At 48.3% G+C, this 19,594-nt stretch overlaps 1 protein-coding gene across 2 annotated transcripts in view; it reads right to left on the reverse strand.

Annotated features, from left to right (window-relative positions):
- Positions 1-6,877: 6,877 nt before the first annotated feature.
- The window catches only part of RAP1GDS1 (Rap1 GTPase-GDP dissociation stimulator 1), a 909,412-nt gene continuing 896,695 nt past the window's right edge, over positions 6,878-19,594 (reverse strand). For both annotated transcript variants that reach the window (XM_069630545.1, XM_069630544.1), the window contains one exon: positions 6,878-7,556. In XM_069630545.1, coding sequence (XP_069486646.1) covers positions 7,429-7,556 — 128 coding nt within the window. In that variant the 3' untranslated portion in view covers positions 6,878-7,428. The remainder of the gene's footprint in view (positions 7,557-19,594) is intronic.

A 19,594-nucleotide genomic window follows, 5' to 3' on the forward strand; every position in this document is an offset into this window, starting at 1 on the left:
TCATTCACTGACTGCCCCTCGGGGAAGGATAGGTGGTGGATCAGGCGGAACTGGCCCTCTTCCTTCTTCGGTACCAACCCTAGTGGGGATACTACCAGATTGCTTATGGGTGGAGCCGGGAATGGGCCTGCCACTCTCCCCAGTTTCACCTCCTTTCCCACCTTCCTTTCTACAACCTCGGGTTTCTCCAATGCCGACCGCAAGTTGGCTGCCTCCTTCCCCCCCTGGCTACCCGCCCCCGGGATCTGGAAGCCCCACCTGAACCCTTGCCACAACAACTTAGCATCCGCCTTGTTGTGATACATATTCAGAAAGGGAGTCATGGCAAGGAGGCTAACTGGCGTAGGTAATGCCCCTTTAATCACACGTTTGACATTCACAATTTCCCCCACATTGCATTGTTTTGCCGGCATATTTATCGTTCCTTACTGGTGTGGGATTCGGTTGAGCCAAGTTGAGTTTTAGGTCCTTCAAAAACAGAACTAGACCAAACAAGACTTTACATCGGAACCGTCAAACATAGCTTTCCACCAATCGTTGGCTGAAAAAGTTCGACGGGCCTCGACGAGAGGTCCGAACAATTTTGTTCGTAGTGAGCGGAACTTTGGGCAAAACAAGATCGTGTTTTAAATTCTCTGTAGAGTGTTCACAGAAGCAACAACTAAGATCAGCGGTTTCTTTGGATGCCCAAGTGCTTGATCGATCTTTAATTTAAAATAGACTTAAACGAAAGTGCAAATATAATAGTCTCGAGGTCTGGTCTGGAGATTGTGTCAAATATGGTTGTAATTTTTCCAGCTCTCTTGCTTCAGGTGGTGCATCTTTTATAAGTCAAGAACATGTTATATCGATGCAGGTTTGATGCCAGTCCGAAATGTTGCTTCTTTGATCCTGGAGAAAATGGAGGAACAGCGCATCTTAGAAAATGTGTTTCATGTTTCAAATTGGTTTTCGAAAACGGATTGGTACAGACTTTTTTTTTTTGATGTCCTATATCCAAACCTTGGCTTCTAGGGGAAGATTCCTTAGCCATATATGCTGCTTCGATTGATCGATCTATGGCCTTTGATCTGGTTGATGAGGCTATTTTGTGGACTAAATTGAACAACCTAGGACTCCCGAAAGGTTTGCTGATCATCCTTATCCATCTATATAAAGGAGCCTCTGTCCAAATAACGAAGGAGTTATGTCCAAACAAATTCCAACTTCTAATGGGCTTTGACAGGGTTGCATCTTGGCCCCCTGCCCTTTTAATCTATATGTGGCGGATGTCAGAGGAGGTTAATCTAATGCCTTTGTTCCACCCAAAATTGGGGAGCTCTGTATTTCATGGACAGCTGATGCTGGTGACTGTTTTATTTGATTGCACTCCAGTTAGCTTAGAAAGATAAATTGATGTTTTTACTCTTTTTTTTGTGTGTGAAGATAAGTTGAGGATTAACCCCCAGAAAACTGTAAACAGAAAAAGAATACCTATTCTTGGTTTACAAACCAATCTAAATTACTGTTCAGAGATAGTATGCTATATTTGGGCTATCCAATTGTCTCTCATCCTTCCAAAGTTTTTTATAGGAACTTTTTAAAATAAAAAGCAACTACGTTAGCTGCCCAAATGTGTAAAGCAGATGCGGAAATATGGTACATTTCCCATACTTCTGGTTTTGAAATTCTACGTAGGTAAGGTTATCCCTAAGTTTATTTATTGTTTGGAAACCTTCCCAGGGTGGTTGCTTTGTGAACTGAGTTCCGTTGAATCCTTGATGTGGCCAAAAGATCTGTATTTCCTGCCCGATAGCACCTCAATTTCAGCAATACTTTTTGAACTGGGTTTACAATATTTGCATAGCAAAGTACCCCTCCCTGTAACTAAGATCCCTACAAGAAACAGCGCCACAATGCCCGAGGGCTGCATGTGCGCTATACAAATTTAATAAATAAAGTATGGTGGAAACAACTTGCAATATATAGCAAATTCCACACCTCTCTTAAACAGTCTTTATATGCTGAATTTGGGAAATTGGGTGGGCATAGAGTGCTCTAGAAGTGCATTTTTCACCCATTGTTCAGTTGTTGCACAAGTTGCATCTACCCTTTGAAATCTTGATTACCAATCTGGAAGAAGTTAAGGAAATGCTAAGTTTTATTATACAACCATTTAAGTTTACATCACAGACGAGTTGGTACCACTGAATTATACTTGAGGTTGTTTCTAGCTACAAATCTTAGAAATGATTTTATGCATTTCTGTTTGAATGCCCTCCTTACAAAAGAGATTGTATGTATCCTAAGTCTACAGCCTCGGGAATCGGCCTTTTGTAGCTTCTGTAAAAATGTCCAGGAAAAGGAGACTTTGCTTCATTTGCTTGTAATGTGCCCTGCGCTTTTGGAAAAACGTATTTTCTATTTTGGTAAATATCTATCAAGTTTGGAGTGGGCAGTGTGACAACTCTGGCTGAATATTTTGAACGGGAAATCCATTTAATTGAAATTGGCAAGATTCTTGGAAAATGTATGTAAACTGTATGATTAGCTACAAAGCACGCGATGCACTTTAAAGGCTACTGAAGAGTTTGTCAAATATTTGTTCATCCTCCTTTTTTCTTTAAAATGATGCGTGATGTATTTTTATGAGATTAATTTAATGGTTCGTTTTATTGGAATTTGTACTACTTAATATTTTTAGGACTATTCTTTGAGATTAACTTAACTTTTATATAAGATGGAAGTTTATCTGTAGGTTTTAAATGAAAATTTGGAAAGGTTTCTTTAAAACGATACATAAAGATTGAATTGAACATATACTTACTCGGCCCTATGAATTCCCTGGCTCTCCCTGCTCTGCTTGATTAGTCTTAAGATGAAGACGGGGAGTGCATTCTATGTCAAGATGGGAGGCAAGCATTATGCATCTCCGATTCCTAGAGAAATATTTGTAGCTTACAACAAAACTCTATAATTTGTCCAGCCGCTGATCTCCTGTGTTCATAATACTCTGACATGCTTTCCACCTCTTTCTTTGCTTTACCTGCTCATTGTTTCCTACGATGTGTTATTGTGCAGTCTGTGATTCTCTTCCTGGTTCTTAATTGTGCGGTTTATGGACCTTGTTTGGGACCTTGTCCTATGCTGGAGTCTGACCAGCTCTGCAGCTGAGTGTGCAGAACTAAGGCCCTGCCCCAGCGTGATCATATCTCCCTCTACACAGGACTTCCAATACCCTACAGATGTGCTCACAGCAAGCTCTGTGGGCATGTTGCACAATGAGCAGATACACTTGGCTGAGCTCCAGCATTAAGACCAACTCACCAACACCACACCACCTGCGCCCCAACCACAAAAACGGGGCAGACATCAGTGATCCTTGTGGGCAGCAAACATTAGCTTGACCGAATCTGCAGATGTAAATGACTTCAAAGGCTACTGGTAGACTTGTTTCCAGGGAATGTGAAAAGATTCAGGAGAGCCTCTACCACGCTTAGTTTTATCCATTAGTATTTGTCAGTGAGTTATGACAATTATTATCATGCCATAACAATGGTCCCCAAAGTGGGGCCATCTAGTTCTTTGTAGCTCGGTGGAATCTACAGTCAGAAAGACTACATTAGAAGTCCTTATACCTGTGCAACAGTTTGGCAGCAATGGATGAAGTTCTGGCCCCATGCAGCAGTGAAATGTGGAGGGAAAATGCACGCCCACCAATCAGAAACCACCCCCTGTGCAATCTCTGACTCTTGATGCCGCACTAGTCAAGGATGCTTTTGCTAAGTTTTATGGAGCTTTCTTGGAGAAAAAAAAAAGCTCTGCTCCTGTGTCTTGACCCTCTGACATGGGCAATGTAAAAAAGAAAAGGCTACTCAGTTTTCTAGTTCTCCCCAGACAATGCGACTGACGCATGAGTCCACAGAACTTAGAGCTATATTTTAGATTTCCACAATTGTGGGAACACGACAACAGCCATCTCAGTTCTGGTGAAGCACACAATGTCTCAGAATAGAGAATGACACTGGGGAGACCCTCACAGCTGGGGGACATCACGGCTCTGTGATGTAGGTCCCATGGCAGGTAATTGGTTTATTCCTCAGCTTCCCCACTCCATCTCTAGCCTGCTTTGTTTGGCCCCATCCATTGCTCAGAAGAGCCCCTTGTTAAGGAGGGAGCCCCCAATTATGCTCCGGGAGTGTTCAGTATTCTCCTTAGAAAAGGGCGCATGAGCAATATGGCTCAAATCTTCAGATATCTAACCCCAGCCGTGTGTGCACTAGCTGTAAAATACCATCAAGTGGACAGCAACGAAATGCATAACCTTATTGTCTGTTATCCTGTGACTATTCTGTGCATGTATATATCTGTATTGTTAATTTATCTTGTGTAACTAAGATGAGAACATACCTGTAAACTTCGCGCCGCGATATCCTCTGGTCTGGAGCGCGTTACAAATGAATAAACAAACGTATATGTGGAAATGCCATTGGCTCCATGGAGAAAGAATGTGACATTGATTCTGTGGAGGAGAGCCAATGTAGGTAACAGTGAATACTTGATCTTTTGGACTTGGTGGGCTACAGAGCCGGAACCCTGGTGCAAAGGACTGGTTTGAAAAGTGCTGAAAGTTAACAACTACACACACACACACACACACACACACACACACACACACACACACACACACACACACACACACACACACACACACACACACACACACACACACACACACACACACACACACACACACACACACACACACACACACACACACACACACACACACACACACACACACACACACACACACACACACACACACACACACACACACACACACACACACACACACACACACACACACACACACACACACACACACACACACACACACACACACACACACACACACACACACACACACACACACACACACACACACACACACACACACACACACACACACACACACACACACACACACACACACACACACACACCCCCCCCCCCCCCCCCCCCCCACCCCCCCCCCCCCCCCCCCCCCCCCTCTCTCTCCGTTGGACACAGCTTTTAATGCAATGCTTGTATCAGAAAGATAAAGTATTACCGATTTGAGAATATAGGATTGGACGGTGCTGAGTGGTGGTGCAGCACACTACCTGGGTTTGAAGATGGCACCTGTGCTACAAGTACCGCAGGTGGCAAACCTGCACATATCCCCTCTCAGATTAACAAATGTAGGATCTCTAGCTTATTAGGGTGACTGCCAATCACACTGCTCACTCAAACGCTTCAACCAGCAGACGACACTTAGTCAATTGAGCAGTCCATACGTTTTTTGGGACCAGATAAAAAGGAGGAGTTGTGCGAGTGTTAGAGGCATTAGGCAAAGAACAGTGTGCAGCGGTGAGGATCACAGTCCAGAGATTAGGGGTGCAGAGGTAAAGAAGGATGTGCAGTGAGCAGAGCTGGCAAAGGTGACCATGACCGTGGCGTGAGGATGAGCGAGGTGAATAAAACTGGAAGATGAGAGGGGAAAGCAGAATATTTTGAGTGAAGAGGTGAGGGTAAGAGTAGGTGGGGAAAGGGTGTATCAGGAGCAGAGTACAGAATGACAATTGTTGGGGTGGGAAGGAAGGGGAGGCAGATGGAGAAGGAGGAGGTGAAAGTCAGAAAGAGGAAATGTAGTGAGAAAGAGGAGACCAAACAGAAGGTCCACCAGAGAGAGGGCTGTCCAAGGCCAGTGCTCTTGGAAAGTCTCTGAGCTTGGTGCATTAGTACCTAAGAGGGTCTCTAATCAGCTGTCATGGGGTTACGCCTAAGAATCTCAGGGCCTGCACCTCCAAAGGATCCTAAAGTGTCCGGCATCTACTCATCTGCTAGACGACCCAAGAGACGACTGGTAGCAGTGGTGGTATTCCTGAAGAAGTGACTTCCTGACCACATCAATGAAAAGCCAGACCAATAACTTCAGCAGGTAAAAGACGTGTGGGGAACATGCAACCTGAAAGACTTACATTTTGTTGTTTCCTGCCAGGAAGGTGGAGCCTAACAGAGGGAGGCAAGGGCTTTGGATCAGGGCCCTATAGAGAAGCTGGATTTGTTTGTTCTGTTGCATTCTCATCAAGTGACTTCAGTTACACCCTTGAATCACTTAGCCATGCGTTGAGCCCTTGACTCTGGAACACGCCAAGCCTCCCCCACACAGGCTGATGGTGTAACCCTTGGCTTGTGGATATAGCATGCAAGAGCCCTTTTCTGGAGCTATTGGTTATATGCCAACTAAAAATAGACGATCTTTTTTAGTTCATTACAGCCCCCAGTTTTTTCCAGGCATACTTTAAACTGCAATGCTGGGAGTTGATTCTGTCACTGTATACTGTTTATGGTAATGCAAGTATGTGCCATGGCTCCCTTTGACGAGGGCCTGGTGGAAAGAACATTCTGGAACAATGGAGAATTCTCAGTTGTGATTGCAGTGAATGGGCTGCCCGCATCAGCTGAGGGAGTGACAGTTGCAGGAAGCAAGTGGGCAGGGCTTCTGCTTCGTGTGGCCCCACCAGGGCCTGGGCAATGTGGAGGCCTGCGATTGCTAGAAGCTTCTCAGAGATGACATTTGGGCATTGCAGCATCAAAGTCCCAGACCACAGTGTTGCAGAGTGGCTCCCTCTTGCCAGAGCAGAGGAGCTTATGTGGATGGTAGAGAGGTGCTCTGCAGTGCATGTTTCCTTTCGCCCAAGTGCAGTGTACTTGCGATGTTCTACTTTTCTGGGGTTGGATGATAATAATGAAATATCTTGAGCCAGTTACATGAAAGCTGGTTTCATTATTGCATTCAGAGTTGTTACATCAACATTGTTACACAAAGTAATAGACAACGCCAAACAAAGTGTAAAATATGAGCACTGGACTTTATTTATTTTTTAACCTCTAGGTACTACAAGTTTTATATTAGGAGGTAAGAGCAGAGGATGAGCAGCAACGCATTACCTCCTTAACTGGGTCCCAAAGCACCAAAAATGGAGCCGTTTTTACTATTTAACTCTATAATCCAAATACTAGGCTGATTTTGCAGCATCCTGCAGTTAACCTAGGTTAGCATGATATTATTTACCGGTGGGTGACAAGAGAGCCGTTATGTACCTGTAGTACGACATTTACATCCTCGTATGACTACAACATGCACATTCCACAAAGTGGCTCAAGCAACGAGAATACAGATAGAATGGAAATGGGTGGAGACTTCCTTCTGAAGAGGTTGAGGTGATCACAACTCTATTTCAAGAAACCTTATCTGACGGGTGCCTACAGCAGTTTGTCGACTTCTCTGGGTACATTGCACGCATGCACAGGTGACAAGGTGGTGTAAAACATAGCAGGGACAGCAGCAGACAGGACAAAAATGAGATCAGTGATGAGACACTACGACGGCAACAGGCGTTCTCAGCTTCCTCCGGCAAGTCTCTGCTCTGTTAACGAGGCCTGCTGGGAAACAGTTTTGTTCTCATGGCTTCTGAGTTTTGATACAATTTCCAGGAATGCCAAACTCTGCACCTCCTTGTGTAGGGGTTCTAGAATACAAAATGAACTCTATTATTATATTACCATATATGAAATGTGATACAAATAAAAAAGAAAACATACACACTCTTGGTATGAACATCTGGTTGGCGGTACACTTAATACCCCATACAGAGACTGCAGAACTGGCCGGCAGTGCCAAAGGAGCCCCCACATGTTATGAGTGCAGTATCCCTTAACTTCCCCACCCCCATTTGCTAGTGCCCTTCAGTGTGCACTCTCTTTTGCATGTCTCATCGTGAATATTTATGCCAATACAAATAGCTCCCTGTGTTAGGTGATAAATTGCCATATGAGCTAAAGCTATGTAGCCTAAGGACACCTGCAGACGTTTTTAGCCACTACAAGCCACCCCTCCCCCTACACATCTTAAATGAAAATGTTTATCTCACTAGGTAAAATAAGTGAAACCAGATTCAAGAACCCTACTTTCAATATGGAGTTGTTACATTGACCAATACGCTTTGCATTTTTTGACGTGCTGTCCTGAATGCATAATGGAAGCGAAAACCTATGCATCAAATAAGGGGCCTCATCACGAGTTTGCAGTAACCCTTAAAATCAGCGGTAACGCTATCGGCGCCGAGTTTAAGGGTCCGTCGGATCAAGAGTACAAATACCGCCGGCGCCATTAGAGCCGGCGCAAGTACAGCAGGCTGTTAAAGTGTCGGCTGTAAAAGCGCCAGTATCCATTCGTGCTAAAACATACCAATCACAAGTCTGGCGTAGGCGCTATTAGCGCCAGAAAAGCGGCGGACAATCCGCCGAAAATACCCCCAGAAAAATGCTGGAGGTAAAAACACAGGCCACAGCAATAAGGGCCCAGGTGAAACCAATGCAAATCAGAGGCCACAAAGGACCCACCCACGCACAACACACCCTCCCCAACACCATTCCACCAGCAGGAGCAGGGAGGAGACAGCAAAAAGGGCCCAGGTGAAACCAATGCAAATCAGAAGCCTACAAAGGACCCACCCATGCACAACACACCCTCCACAACACCATTACACCAGAAGGAGCAGGGAGGAGACAGCAATAAGGGCCCAGGTGAAACCAATGCAAATCAGAAGCCTACAAAGGACCCACCCATGCACAACACACACTTCCAAACACCATGCTGCCATTTGGAGCCGGGAGCCTTGATGTGGACATTTACCTTCTGCGCCTGGAGCTACAGAGGCTAGCCAACCAGGCCAGGGCCCTGGGAGCGCAGGGTGTGGTGGGGATGAGGAGGAGGAGAGCAGCACCAGCAAAGCAGCCAGCCAGGCCCAGGCCAACACCCTGGGCCCTGACTGATGGCCAGTTGGTGACCGAATATAGGCTGGACAGGGCAACCATCACCCAGTTGCTTGACACAATCCAGGCTGACATCGGCAGCCGTATAGCAATCAGAACAGCACTGTGTTCGTGCTACAATTCCTCGGGACTGGCAGCTACCAACACACTGTTGCCATGATGCACGGCATGGCCCAGTCCACCTTCAGTGCCATGCTGGGACAGGTGCTGGATGCACTGTTGATCCATGTGAATGAGCACATTGCATTGCCTGCCACACAGGCACAGGTGAACCAGCTGAAGGGTCAATTCCATGCCATTGCCCAAGTTCCGAATGTAATAGCAACCCTGGACTGCACACATGTAGCACTCATACCACCCCAGGCACATGAGGCTGCCTACAGAAACCGGAAAAAATTACCATTCCCTGAATGTGCAGATGACATGTAGCCCTGACCTCATCTTCAGCCACTGCTGTGCCCGCTACCCAGGATCCACCCACGACACCCAGCGTACATGGAAAGGCACCAAGGCCAAAACACATTGATGTTGGGTGAGTACAAAAGTAGTCCGTAATTCATGTTGAATTACATCAGATGGGGCTGGTCACACACAGTGAAATCCCTGCATGCCAATAGGCAGCACCATCACTGCAACATTTCCATGCATGTACCTTGCACGAGAACCCTTGGACATGTCCAACACAGCAGAACACACCCAGTCTGGATGTCAGTCATGTGGCAGCACAGTCACATATGGAAAGCCTACTGCCACAAAGCTTCCTGTTTGTGCTGTGTCAGGGTGGGAAGCTATACTGCAACACAGACATCCAAGCCTGGCCACCCGACAGTCATGCCAATGTTACACGAAAGTCGGCACATCCACAAAATCACTACACAAAAGTAGTCTGATTAACGACCCTGTACATCCCTGAAACACTGACCCCTGATTGGCCAATCACATGCCTGGAGAACAGTACATAACAGTGGCAAACAGCAAATGGGAATGCCAATGACTCATGGGCTAACCACATGTCGCATGCACAAGCAGATGGAAGGGTCCCCTCCTCCAGTGACAAAGGACAGAGTACTGTTACATTTATAAACAGAGGCGTAGCAAGTTGTAAGTACTCCATTGATTCAATGCTGCTCCTAGCACAGCACACTCCACAATGTAAGTGACCAAATGATAAGTAGGCCATATGTTATGCATGAGTGTGATGCACATAACAACTCACAAATACATATACACAGCTGTATGGCAACCTCACACCATGCATGTCCTGGAAGTCAAAGGTCGGATGCCAACATTGCAGTGAGATAGTATGACCTTCGCGACACAAACTTGATCCTGCTGACAATTTCACTGATGACTGAGCCTTGTGTACCCACTGAACCTACCTTGTCCCCATACCTGCTTTCTCTCCCCTGCAGGTGATTCTGGATATCCCCAGTACACATGGCTCATGACCCTTGTGTGTCATCCACACACTGCACCTGAGCGGACATACAACATTGCCCATGGACGTACACGCATCTGCGTGGAGAGGGCATTTGGACTGCTGAAGGCACGCTTCCAGTGCCTATACCGTACAGGAGGGGCATTGATGTATGCACCTGAAAAAGTAGGAAAAATTGTACTTACACGTGCCATGCTGCACAACATTTGCTGTTGCAGGAATGTGCCACTGCCCCCCGATGCTCATGTGCAGCCACCTGAGGATGGGAGTGAAGATGATGATGTGCCAGAAGGTGTTACACGTGCACCCAGGAATGGGCTGAGGGAGGGGAGGTTGGCCAGAAAGGGCTCGATTGATAACTTTTTTTGATATGGGCGACGGCTACATTTTGCACATGTGACTTGAACATTAAAGAGCACTTAATCACAATCACAACTGTCCATGCTTTGTATGAATTTTAAATGTGATTTATTCAAAGATTTTCTATCCCACCTCACCCAGTGAACACCCAGTACACAATCCCCCCTCCCTTAGGGAACACCCAGCACACAATACCCCCTCCCCCAGTCAACTCCCCACAACAGTGCAGGTAGGTGCATGTTCCGGGTGCTTGCCATGTCCTGGCCCCTCTTGTGTGCGGGATCTGAGGTGGCGCAATGAACGCCGCCTAGATGAAGGCTCAAGGGATCCCTCCGTGGGTGTAGTGGAGGTTGATGGGACTGACCCGGTTGCCTGCAGATGCTGACTGAGAAGGTTGTTTGATTCCCTTGTCTGCACAGCTAGTGCAGATACTGCCTCGCACAACTCCCGTACCCTTTGGCCAAAACCTGTCAGGGCTGAGGTGCATTGCTCCACCACTCTCCGTGTGCGCGCGTTGTCTCAGGCAATGTACTTGCAGCCATGCCGTATGGACGCGCTGATGGCCTTGATGTGCCGGCTGTGCACTTTGGCCATGGATTCCACTTTTGCCTGTTTGGCCTCAATTATGTCCAGACATCCCATCACAGCTGCTCCCGTGATGAAAGGTAACCCTGGTGTGGCAGGTACCGGCCTGCCACTTGTGCGCTGTTGGGGAGGGGAGGCTGCATGGGGACATGTTGGCGGCTTGGATGGGGCTGCTGGGCTCTGAGTGCCGGTCTTCCGGGCTGCTATATGATGGTGTGTCTACATCTGGCTCTGGTGTGCGGACACGACACACATGCACACGTGGGGTTTGTGCTCCCTGTGTGACTGGCCCTGGGGTCCCCAGTGGTGTGCCCATCCCTTCGGCATTGCTGGTTCCAGGGGAATGCAAATGTCCTGCCTGATGCGCAGCTGGAGGTGCAAGTCCCACATCGGGCTCTGACCCACAGGTGATTCCCTCTGCATCGAAAGTCTGCATGGTGCCTTGGGGTGAGCTAGGTGCTGACACCGTGCGGTCATGTGGGTGCTGCAGTGGTCTGGTTGGGCTGCAGTGATGTGGGATGGGTCCGGCGTCTGTTCCATTCCACGCGGCCCCTTTGCGGGGTGGTGGTGCTGATCGAGGTACGCTGCATGGGGCACTGTGATGGAGTGGCATCCTCACCGTCATAGTCATCCCGTGAAGATCGCCGTGTGCCTGTGGGGTACATAGGGTGTGGATTGAGTTCAAGAAAACCTACATGAGTATCAAGCAGTTCATGCCATCAAGTGGGATTGTAGGCAGTAGCAATTATGCATGGCACTTGCAATGTGTTCAATCCCTGTGTAGTGATTGGTGGAATGTGTGAGTGTGGAGGAACACTGAATGGAAATGTTTGTGTGCCATCATCACATACGGGATTGGGATGCACCATGCTCAAGGTCCTGGGGGTTTATTAATGCACAGTCACACTCTATGTAGCTGTCCCATGGCTATGGTTGTCTGTCCCCTGCCCCTTGTATTGATGCACTGCACGTGCAGGGGAGTCTGGGCGGCACTACGGTTCAGTGGTTCAAGGGCTCCGTTATGGGTGTCTGCAGTGCCTCACACAATTTCATCACATTGATTCACTCAGGGTCTGCATGTGTGGTCCTTTCAGATACATGCATTCAGGGTGGGACTCACCTGCAGTCGGCTCGATACCAGTGCCTGCCTCTGTTCCACCTATTCCCTCTATGGTGCCCATGTGGTGGTGGTGGTGGTGGTGGTGGTGGCCCTCCTCCAGTTCCCCTGCTTGCACTCATGTGCTGTGAGAGTATGCCACAGACTCTCACACGCAAGTCATTGAGGCGCTTGCGACAGTCCTCGCCATCCCAGGGCACGCGCCCCACTGCAGACACCCTTTGGCTGATGTTCCGCCAGATCTGTGCACGACGTTGCCCACTTGTCTTGTGCTGCTGCAGTTCATAATGGTGGATCTCTGCCTCCTCCACCAGTACCGCCAGTTCCTGGTCACTAAATTTTGGTTTCCTGACCCTGTCCATGGCTGACTTGCCCCTAGTGCGCTCCTGTGACATAATTAACTCTTCCCAGGGGTGGATGGCTTGCAGGAGCTGTGATATCCGACGGTTTGGGATTTCCAAGATGGCCGCCGATTTATTTCCCAATCTGGCGGTGACGCATTTCCCACACGCTAATAGCGCGCTTATGGCGTGCTATTAGCACAGTATGGCGGTAGCGCACGGTGAGCTGGATTTACGGGTTCTTGGGCCTTTTTCCCCATCGAGCACTATTTGCGCTAGCGCCATGTCCCTGTGCAGGCAAACTCATGATCTGGTGGACTATCCGCGGGGGGCTTGGCGTTAGCGCTAATTACGCTCGATGGGATAACCGCTGCATTACTGCCAAACTCGTGATGAGGCCAAAGGACTTGATGGCCTCCAGTTGCTGGATAGGAGGCAAAATATGCCATTGAATTAATTTTGCAGTGAATCATAAGACATGCCCTAGCCAAAGTTAAAATAGATCACAGTGAACAGGCGATGAAGGGGAAGGCACATGGGGATAGAGGCAGGTATATATGTGTACTAATTTCTAAATCTCCATGCAGGACAAAGAACAGAGAAGTTATTTATTTATTTTTTAAACATGTTTTTTATTGTTTTTCACATATATAAGTAATCAACACAAAACATCCTTCATTGCCCCCTCCTCCCTCACCTCTCACCCCGTTCAGTTATATCTCTGGAAAGTCTATGAGCCATATATGTCTGTTATTTTGATATTGTGCGGACACCATTGTTCCATATAGTCTGACTGCAAATATGCCAGAACTGTCCCCCCACCCCCATTCCTTCATGAAGGATTCCTTCTGGCCCTGTAGGTGGAGCGTGATCTTTTCCATGGTCATTTGAAACCACACCTTCTGCAGCCATGTGAATACCAAAGGTGGGTCTTGCTTTTTCTAGTTTCGGGCAATTGTTGCCCATGCCGCAATGACCATGCCCATAAAACTCCTCCAGTGTGCTTTGTGAAGACTCTGGGCCTGTTGATCCTTGAATCCGCACAGCCACACTTTCTCCCCCAATTGATCCACCTCAGGGAACATCTTTTTCATTTCCGTTCGCACTTCCATCCAGAATACCTTGACCCCTTGACAGTACCACCAGATGTGCCTCCATGTGCCAGATTCCAGGCACCCCCTCCAGCAACGATCCAACGTTTCCGGGTACATAGTGTTGAGCCTCTCTGGTGTGTAGTGCCATTGAGTAATTATTTTTAACCACATTTCTCTGGTTTGCACTGCTCGGGTGAGTTTTGGGATACCAGCCCACAGTTCTGGCCATTGCTGTTTTGATATCTCTTACCCAAGCGTACCTTCCCATCTCTTCATGTATGCCCATTTGATTTCTTCACCCTGTGTATTGATAAAGTGATAGTGTTGAAACCAGTTTCTTAGCACCTGAGTTGGTTATTAGGTATTTTTCAAATGGAGTTAAGTCCCTTATGGCACCTTGTGTGAACTCTGGGGTAGCAAGCCGGTGTCTGATTTGCTCATATTTATACCTGTCCGCCTCTGTTAGGTTCCACATCTTTTTACATTTGGTGAATGTTCTTATTTCTTTGTCTTGGAACATTTCCCCAATTTTCCTGCACCCTGCGGCTTCCCATTTTTCGAAGGCCCCTGAGTCTTGTCTCGGTGGGAATTGAGGGTTCCGACAGATGGGCGTGAAAGGGGCCAATGGTGTGGTCATGGTACCCTTACGGGTTTGTTCGTCCCAGGCGTCTAAAGTGGTTTTCATGACCTCACTGATGCAGAGATTCGGGTGTCTGTGTTGCTTGTACTTCCATAGTAGATCCTGCAAGGGAGTTATGGCGACCGCCCTGTCTTGGGTTACCCATATTGTTTGTTGGTCATCCCCCAGCCATTCCTTCAGGACCCAAAGTTGCGCTGCTTGATAGTATTTCCTGAAGTGTGGGAGTGACATTCCCCCTGCTCTGGTAGGTGCCGTGAGGATGGCTCTGGTGACCCTTGGGGGTTTCCTGTTCCACACACAGGTCGAAATTGCCTTTGACAGTGCTTTAAAGAAAGAATTTGGGACTGTTATTGGGAGGGCATGGAAATAGTACAGCACCTGGGGGAGTATGTTAATTTTCACTGATTGAATTCTGCCCCACCAAGAGACCTGTAGTGGGCACCAGCGACCTAGGTCCCTCTTCACTCGAGCCAGGAGTAAATACCTTTATCTAACATGTCCACCTTGTGTGCGAGTGTTACTCCGAGGTACTTGATTCCCATCTCAGCAATTTTTAGCCCTAGCGAGCTAGTCTCATTTTCCAGTGTCCCTTTCTCCCCTGCTTAGAGCAAAGTCTCTGATTTTTTCCAGTTTGTTTTTAGTCCAGAGATCTCCCCAAAAGCCTCCAGTTCTTTTAAGGTTTGTGGTAGGGACCTCCCCGGGTCTTCAAGGGCCAGCAGCATATCATCTGTGTAAGCTATGACTTTGTGCTGTCTGCCTGCCATCTCGATCCCCCTTACCCCTGTATATTCCCTGATTTTAATTGGGAGTGGTTCCAGGAAGATGGCGTAGAGGAGGGGGGAAAGTGGGCATCCCTGTTTGGTTCCCCAGGTTATCTCCACCCTATCCGTGACCTCCCCATTTATCGCTATTCTAATGGATGGAGAATTGTAGTTGGCTTTGACCATGTTTATGTATTGATCTCCAAATCCCATGTGTTTCAATTTTTTGAAAAAAATGGACCACTCAACCCGGTCAAAAGCCTTTTCGGCGTCTAGTGAGAGCAAAATTGCAGGTGTGTGTGTAATACCTATTTTTTCTACCAGGTGAATTCTTCTTCTTAAATTGTCATGTGTTTGCCTGCCAGGAATGAATCCTGATTGATCAGAGGTTATTAGGGCAGGGAGAAGCAGGGAGAAGCGGGGACAGCCTGGCGGCCAGGATTTTGGTATAGATCTTAGCGTCCAAATTTATCAAAGCAATAGGGCGATATGAACTAGGGAGGGAGGGATCTTTACCCGATTTATGGAACACCAGCACCTTTACCTCGTTCATGGAAGGGGTTACGTTTCCGCAATCCTTAAATGTGTTCAATAATCTTGTCAGAACTGGAACGAGTGTGTCCGCATACTTTTTGTAGAAGGGAGCCGTAAAGCCATCCGGGCCTGGTGCTTTGCAATTTGGGAGTCCAGCGATTGCCCACTTCTGTGATCCGTGATTCCAACGCCAATTTGTCTTCCGCAGATATTTTTGGAATGGGGCGAGATTGTAGGAACCTGTCCTGATGCCAGTCACCCGGGTGCTCCATCGCATATAACTCTTGATAGAATGCTTTAAAGGCCTCCCCTATTTCTTTGGTGCATGTTTGTCTCTCCATGTGCATTTTTGACCTTCAGAATAGTCATAGATTTTTGCTTTTCGCAGAGTTGTCTTGCTAGGTATCTGTCCGCCTTATTGGCCTTGATATAGTATCTTTGCTTGAGAAAGAGGAGGGATTCCTCTGCCTTTTTGTTGCGAAGCCTATCCAGCTGTCCTTGCACATATTTCAACGCCTTCTTGAGACCTCGAGTGGAATGAGCTACCAACTCCCCTTGAATGTCCGTTATTTTCTTTTCCAGTGCTATTTCCCAGTCGTGCCTCTGCTTCTCCTTGGTGGCTTTCAGCGCTATCATATGTCCCCGGATCACTGCCTTGAAAGCCTCCCATACTGTTCCCAGTGGAACCTCCTCTGTATCGTTTTATTCAAAATATTCTTTGATTTTGTCCCTTGTTGCTTCTCCCATCACCTGGTCTGAGAGAAGATCCTGTGGCAACCTCCACCGCCAGAGGCCTCCCCCCTTTCCTGGGATCTGAATGTCCAACCAAAGCGGGGCATGATCCGATAATGCTATAGGGCCTGTTTCTATTCCTTGGATTTTGCCCATTAGTCCCACCGACGCCCAAAAATAATCTATTCTCGACATTGTGTTATGCACATGCTAGTAGTACGTGAAGCCACTTGCTTGACCCTTCATTTCCCTCCAAGCATCGCACAGCGCCAACTGCTCCATCTTTTGCTTGAGATGTTTGGACGGAGCACCCTGGCTTTGGATTCCCCCCACACTCCTATCCAAGGATGGTTGCCAGGCCATATTCAGATCTCCTCCCATTACTACCTCTCCTTTCGCAAACCCCTCTAATTTTCCCACCGTGTCCAGCAGGAAGCCGTCCTGCCCCGAGTTTGGTGCGTATATTGTCGCCAGGGTAAGTCGAAGACCACCTAATGAAACGTTTACAACGCAAACCTCCCATCCCTATCCGTCTGCTTGTCTGAGGGTTGCGTCCATTCCCCCTTTAACGGCTATCATTACTCCCGCTCTTTTTTCGCCAGCATTCGCTTGCGCCCAGACAGTGTACCCTCTGAGGCATACCTTTCTTTTAACCTGGGCTCTTATATGAGTTTATTGGAGCAGCAGGATGTCCGCCTTCTCCCTCCTAAGCAAGGCCTCTACCTTTTTCCTCTTCACTGGAGAATTCAGACCCCTTACATTAAATGAAAAAATTCTGAGCTTCCCCATCTCGTCTAGTCTACTGTGGCTGCCAACAATCCCGAGTTTTGTGATCCCATCTCTCTTCCGGAGTACCCCTCCATCCTTCCCCCCAACTCCCTAACTCCCCCCCCCAAAACTGCTAACACTAACCCAACTTTGGTCCCAAGGAGGGGCCGGGTACCTAAGGATGCTAGGTCGTTGCGCCTATCACTCCCTGCCCTCGAATGACTCGGGGTGAACTTTGCGGGGAGTCCTAAACCCTGCTTCATCCTCAGACCTTGATACTTGTCAGTTCCTGGTCCCCAGCCGGGCCGCTGGGTATCTGGCTCTGAGTGTCCCTCCATGATTTCCTCTCCAGCCTTCTATATTCAGAGACTGATTACTATCGGCCCCTTTGTCCGAGTTTCTCCTCTACTCCACTGTAGGCTGCCTTGTGTTTCCTCTTCCATATGGTTTCTTTTTTTGCCGCACTTCTTCCCATCCTCTCGGCCTCTTATGCTGTTCCCCCTTAGCCTTGGCGCCCCTGGTTGCCTACTCTACTTGCAGGTCCATTACATGGAGCCCTTCCTCACAGGTAGTCACTCTTCTCTGTTTGCCATCCCACTCGAACAGCAGACCAAATAGAAACGTCCATTTGTACCTTCTTTCTTTCGCCACTAGCTCCTTTACCAATGGGGCCATCTCTTTCCTTTTTAACAGTGTCACTGATGCCAGGTTCTGGTATAACTGAATGTCCACCCCATTTATCCTTATGTGATCTACTTGCCTCGCTCTCCTTAATATTTGCTCTTTTTGCACGTATGAGGAGAGGGCCACCAGTACATCTCTAGGTCTTTCCCCTGGGGCGCCAGTTCTTTTCGAGCCCACTCTGTCGATCACGATGCTTTCCGCTTCTTGCAATAATGTCTCTAGATACTTCTTGAACCGCACTCTTGAGATCCTTGTCCAACACTGACTCGGGCATACACTTAATGCGGATATTTGATCTGCCGGAGCGGTTTTCCAAGTCTTCACATTGGATTTCTAAGTTATGGGTTAACCATACCAGGTGCTCTTGCGTTTCACTGTTCTGCCGTGCTTCATCTTCTGCGTTTTGTACTTTTCTCTCTAGGGTATCTGTCCTTTCTTCCAAATTAGCTACATCAAGTTTCAATTCTTGGACTGTCTGCTTCATTTGGTTCCTCATTGAAGTGAATTGGTCCTGCACAGCAGACATGAACTTGTCCTGTAGCTCCACAAACCAAGCACGCATGTCATCCTTTGTTGGGGGAAGACTGCATGGGTTGGGGGGATGCCGTCAGCTGTGGGGTCTTCCAATGACCTACCCTTGGTATTTACTGGGGTGTCTGATGACCACATTTGTATCAAATTTGAGTCTTGTCTGGCCGATTGTGAAATTGTTTGGCTTGCACCCCCTTTTCCCTTAGCCTTGGACATTGTCCCCTAGTTACGGCGGTCCTGTTGTGTTTCTAGAGGACCTATGGGGGGCAAATTGTGCTGTCTCCACGGAGTGTGCCTTTGTGGTCCACTTCCCACTGATGGGTAGGGAAGGAGCTAGTGGGCAGCAGGTTTTGTGGTTAAGTGGCACTGTGGGGAGGGTGTAACTTCTCTCCTGCTCCCTCCTGGCCTGAGCTTCTTATGTGTTCTCTCACTCCCGTAGCTGGTACCTCAGCGTGTTGGTGCGGAAATCGCTGTCTCCTCCTCCCTCTATGCTCCTCCGCACTCCGGGTCCCGTCTTGCAGCGCCGGAGCGTGAGCAGTGTCCCCTTGGCTCTACTGGTCGATATAACCAGCCGCCTTGCATGCACAACGCTCCCCGGTGTTGACGTCCGTGCTTGCGGGCTCCCCTCCGCCCCTGGCCTTCCTCTGCTCATCAAGGTGCCGTACCCTCTTCCGGGGGGCTTGGGGGGATGGGTCACCCGTGCCTGCAGCCTCAGTGTTTGCGTGGTCTCCGGCGATGCCCGCGCAGCAACCTGCCCCGAGGGCAGTGTTCTGAGGCGGCCGCGGGGTGCCTTCGGGCCCAAGAGTGTTTTGGCTTTCTCCCACGGGAGGAGGTCTGCGAGTTTCCAGCTTCCGGCCTCCACCTCTATCCCCCACGGCCTCGCCTCGTCGCTCACCTGGGATCACCTGTGGTTCTCGAAGGGGGAGCGGCACCCGCGTCCCCTGGCAATGGCGTCTCCTCTGATGAATCCACCGGGGCGATCTCCCCTTACTACTGTGCCGCTGTGTCTGGGGAGAAGTTGCTCGGATTTTGCTCAAGAAGTGCTTTATTGTCAGCGGCCCGGCAGGAGCGCGGTTCAAACGCGACTTCCAATGCCGGCGGCCATCTTGGAATTCCTTTTTTTTTTTTTTAAACCACTTGCACAACC

The sequence above is a fragment of the Ambystoma mexicanum genome, chromosome 6q (genome assembly GCF_040938575.1).
Source record: "Ambystoma mexicanum isolate Mex_15411 chromosome 6q, UKY_AmexF1_1, whole genome shotgun sequence".
Classification (NCBI taxonomy): domain Eukaryota; kingdom Metazoa; phylum Chordata; class Amphibia; order Caudata; family Ambystomatidae; genus Ambystoma; species Ambystoma mexicanum.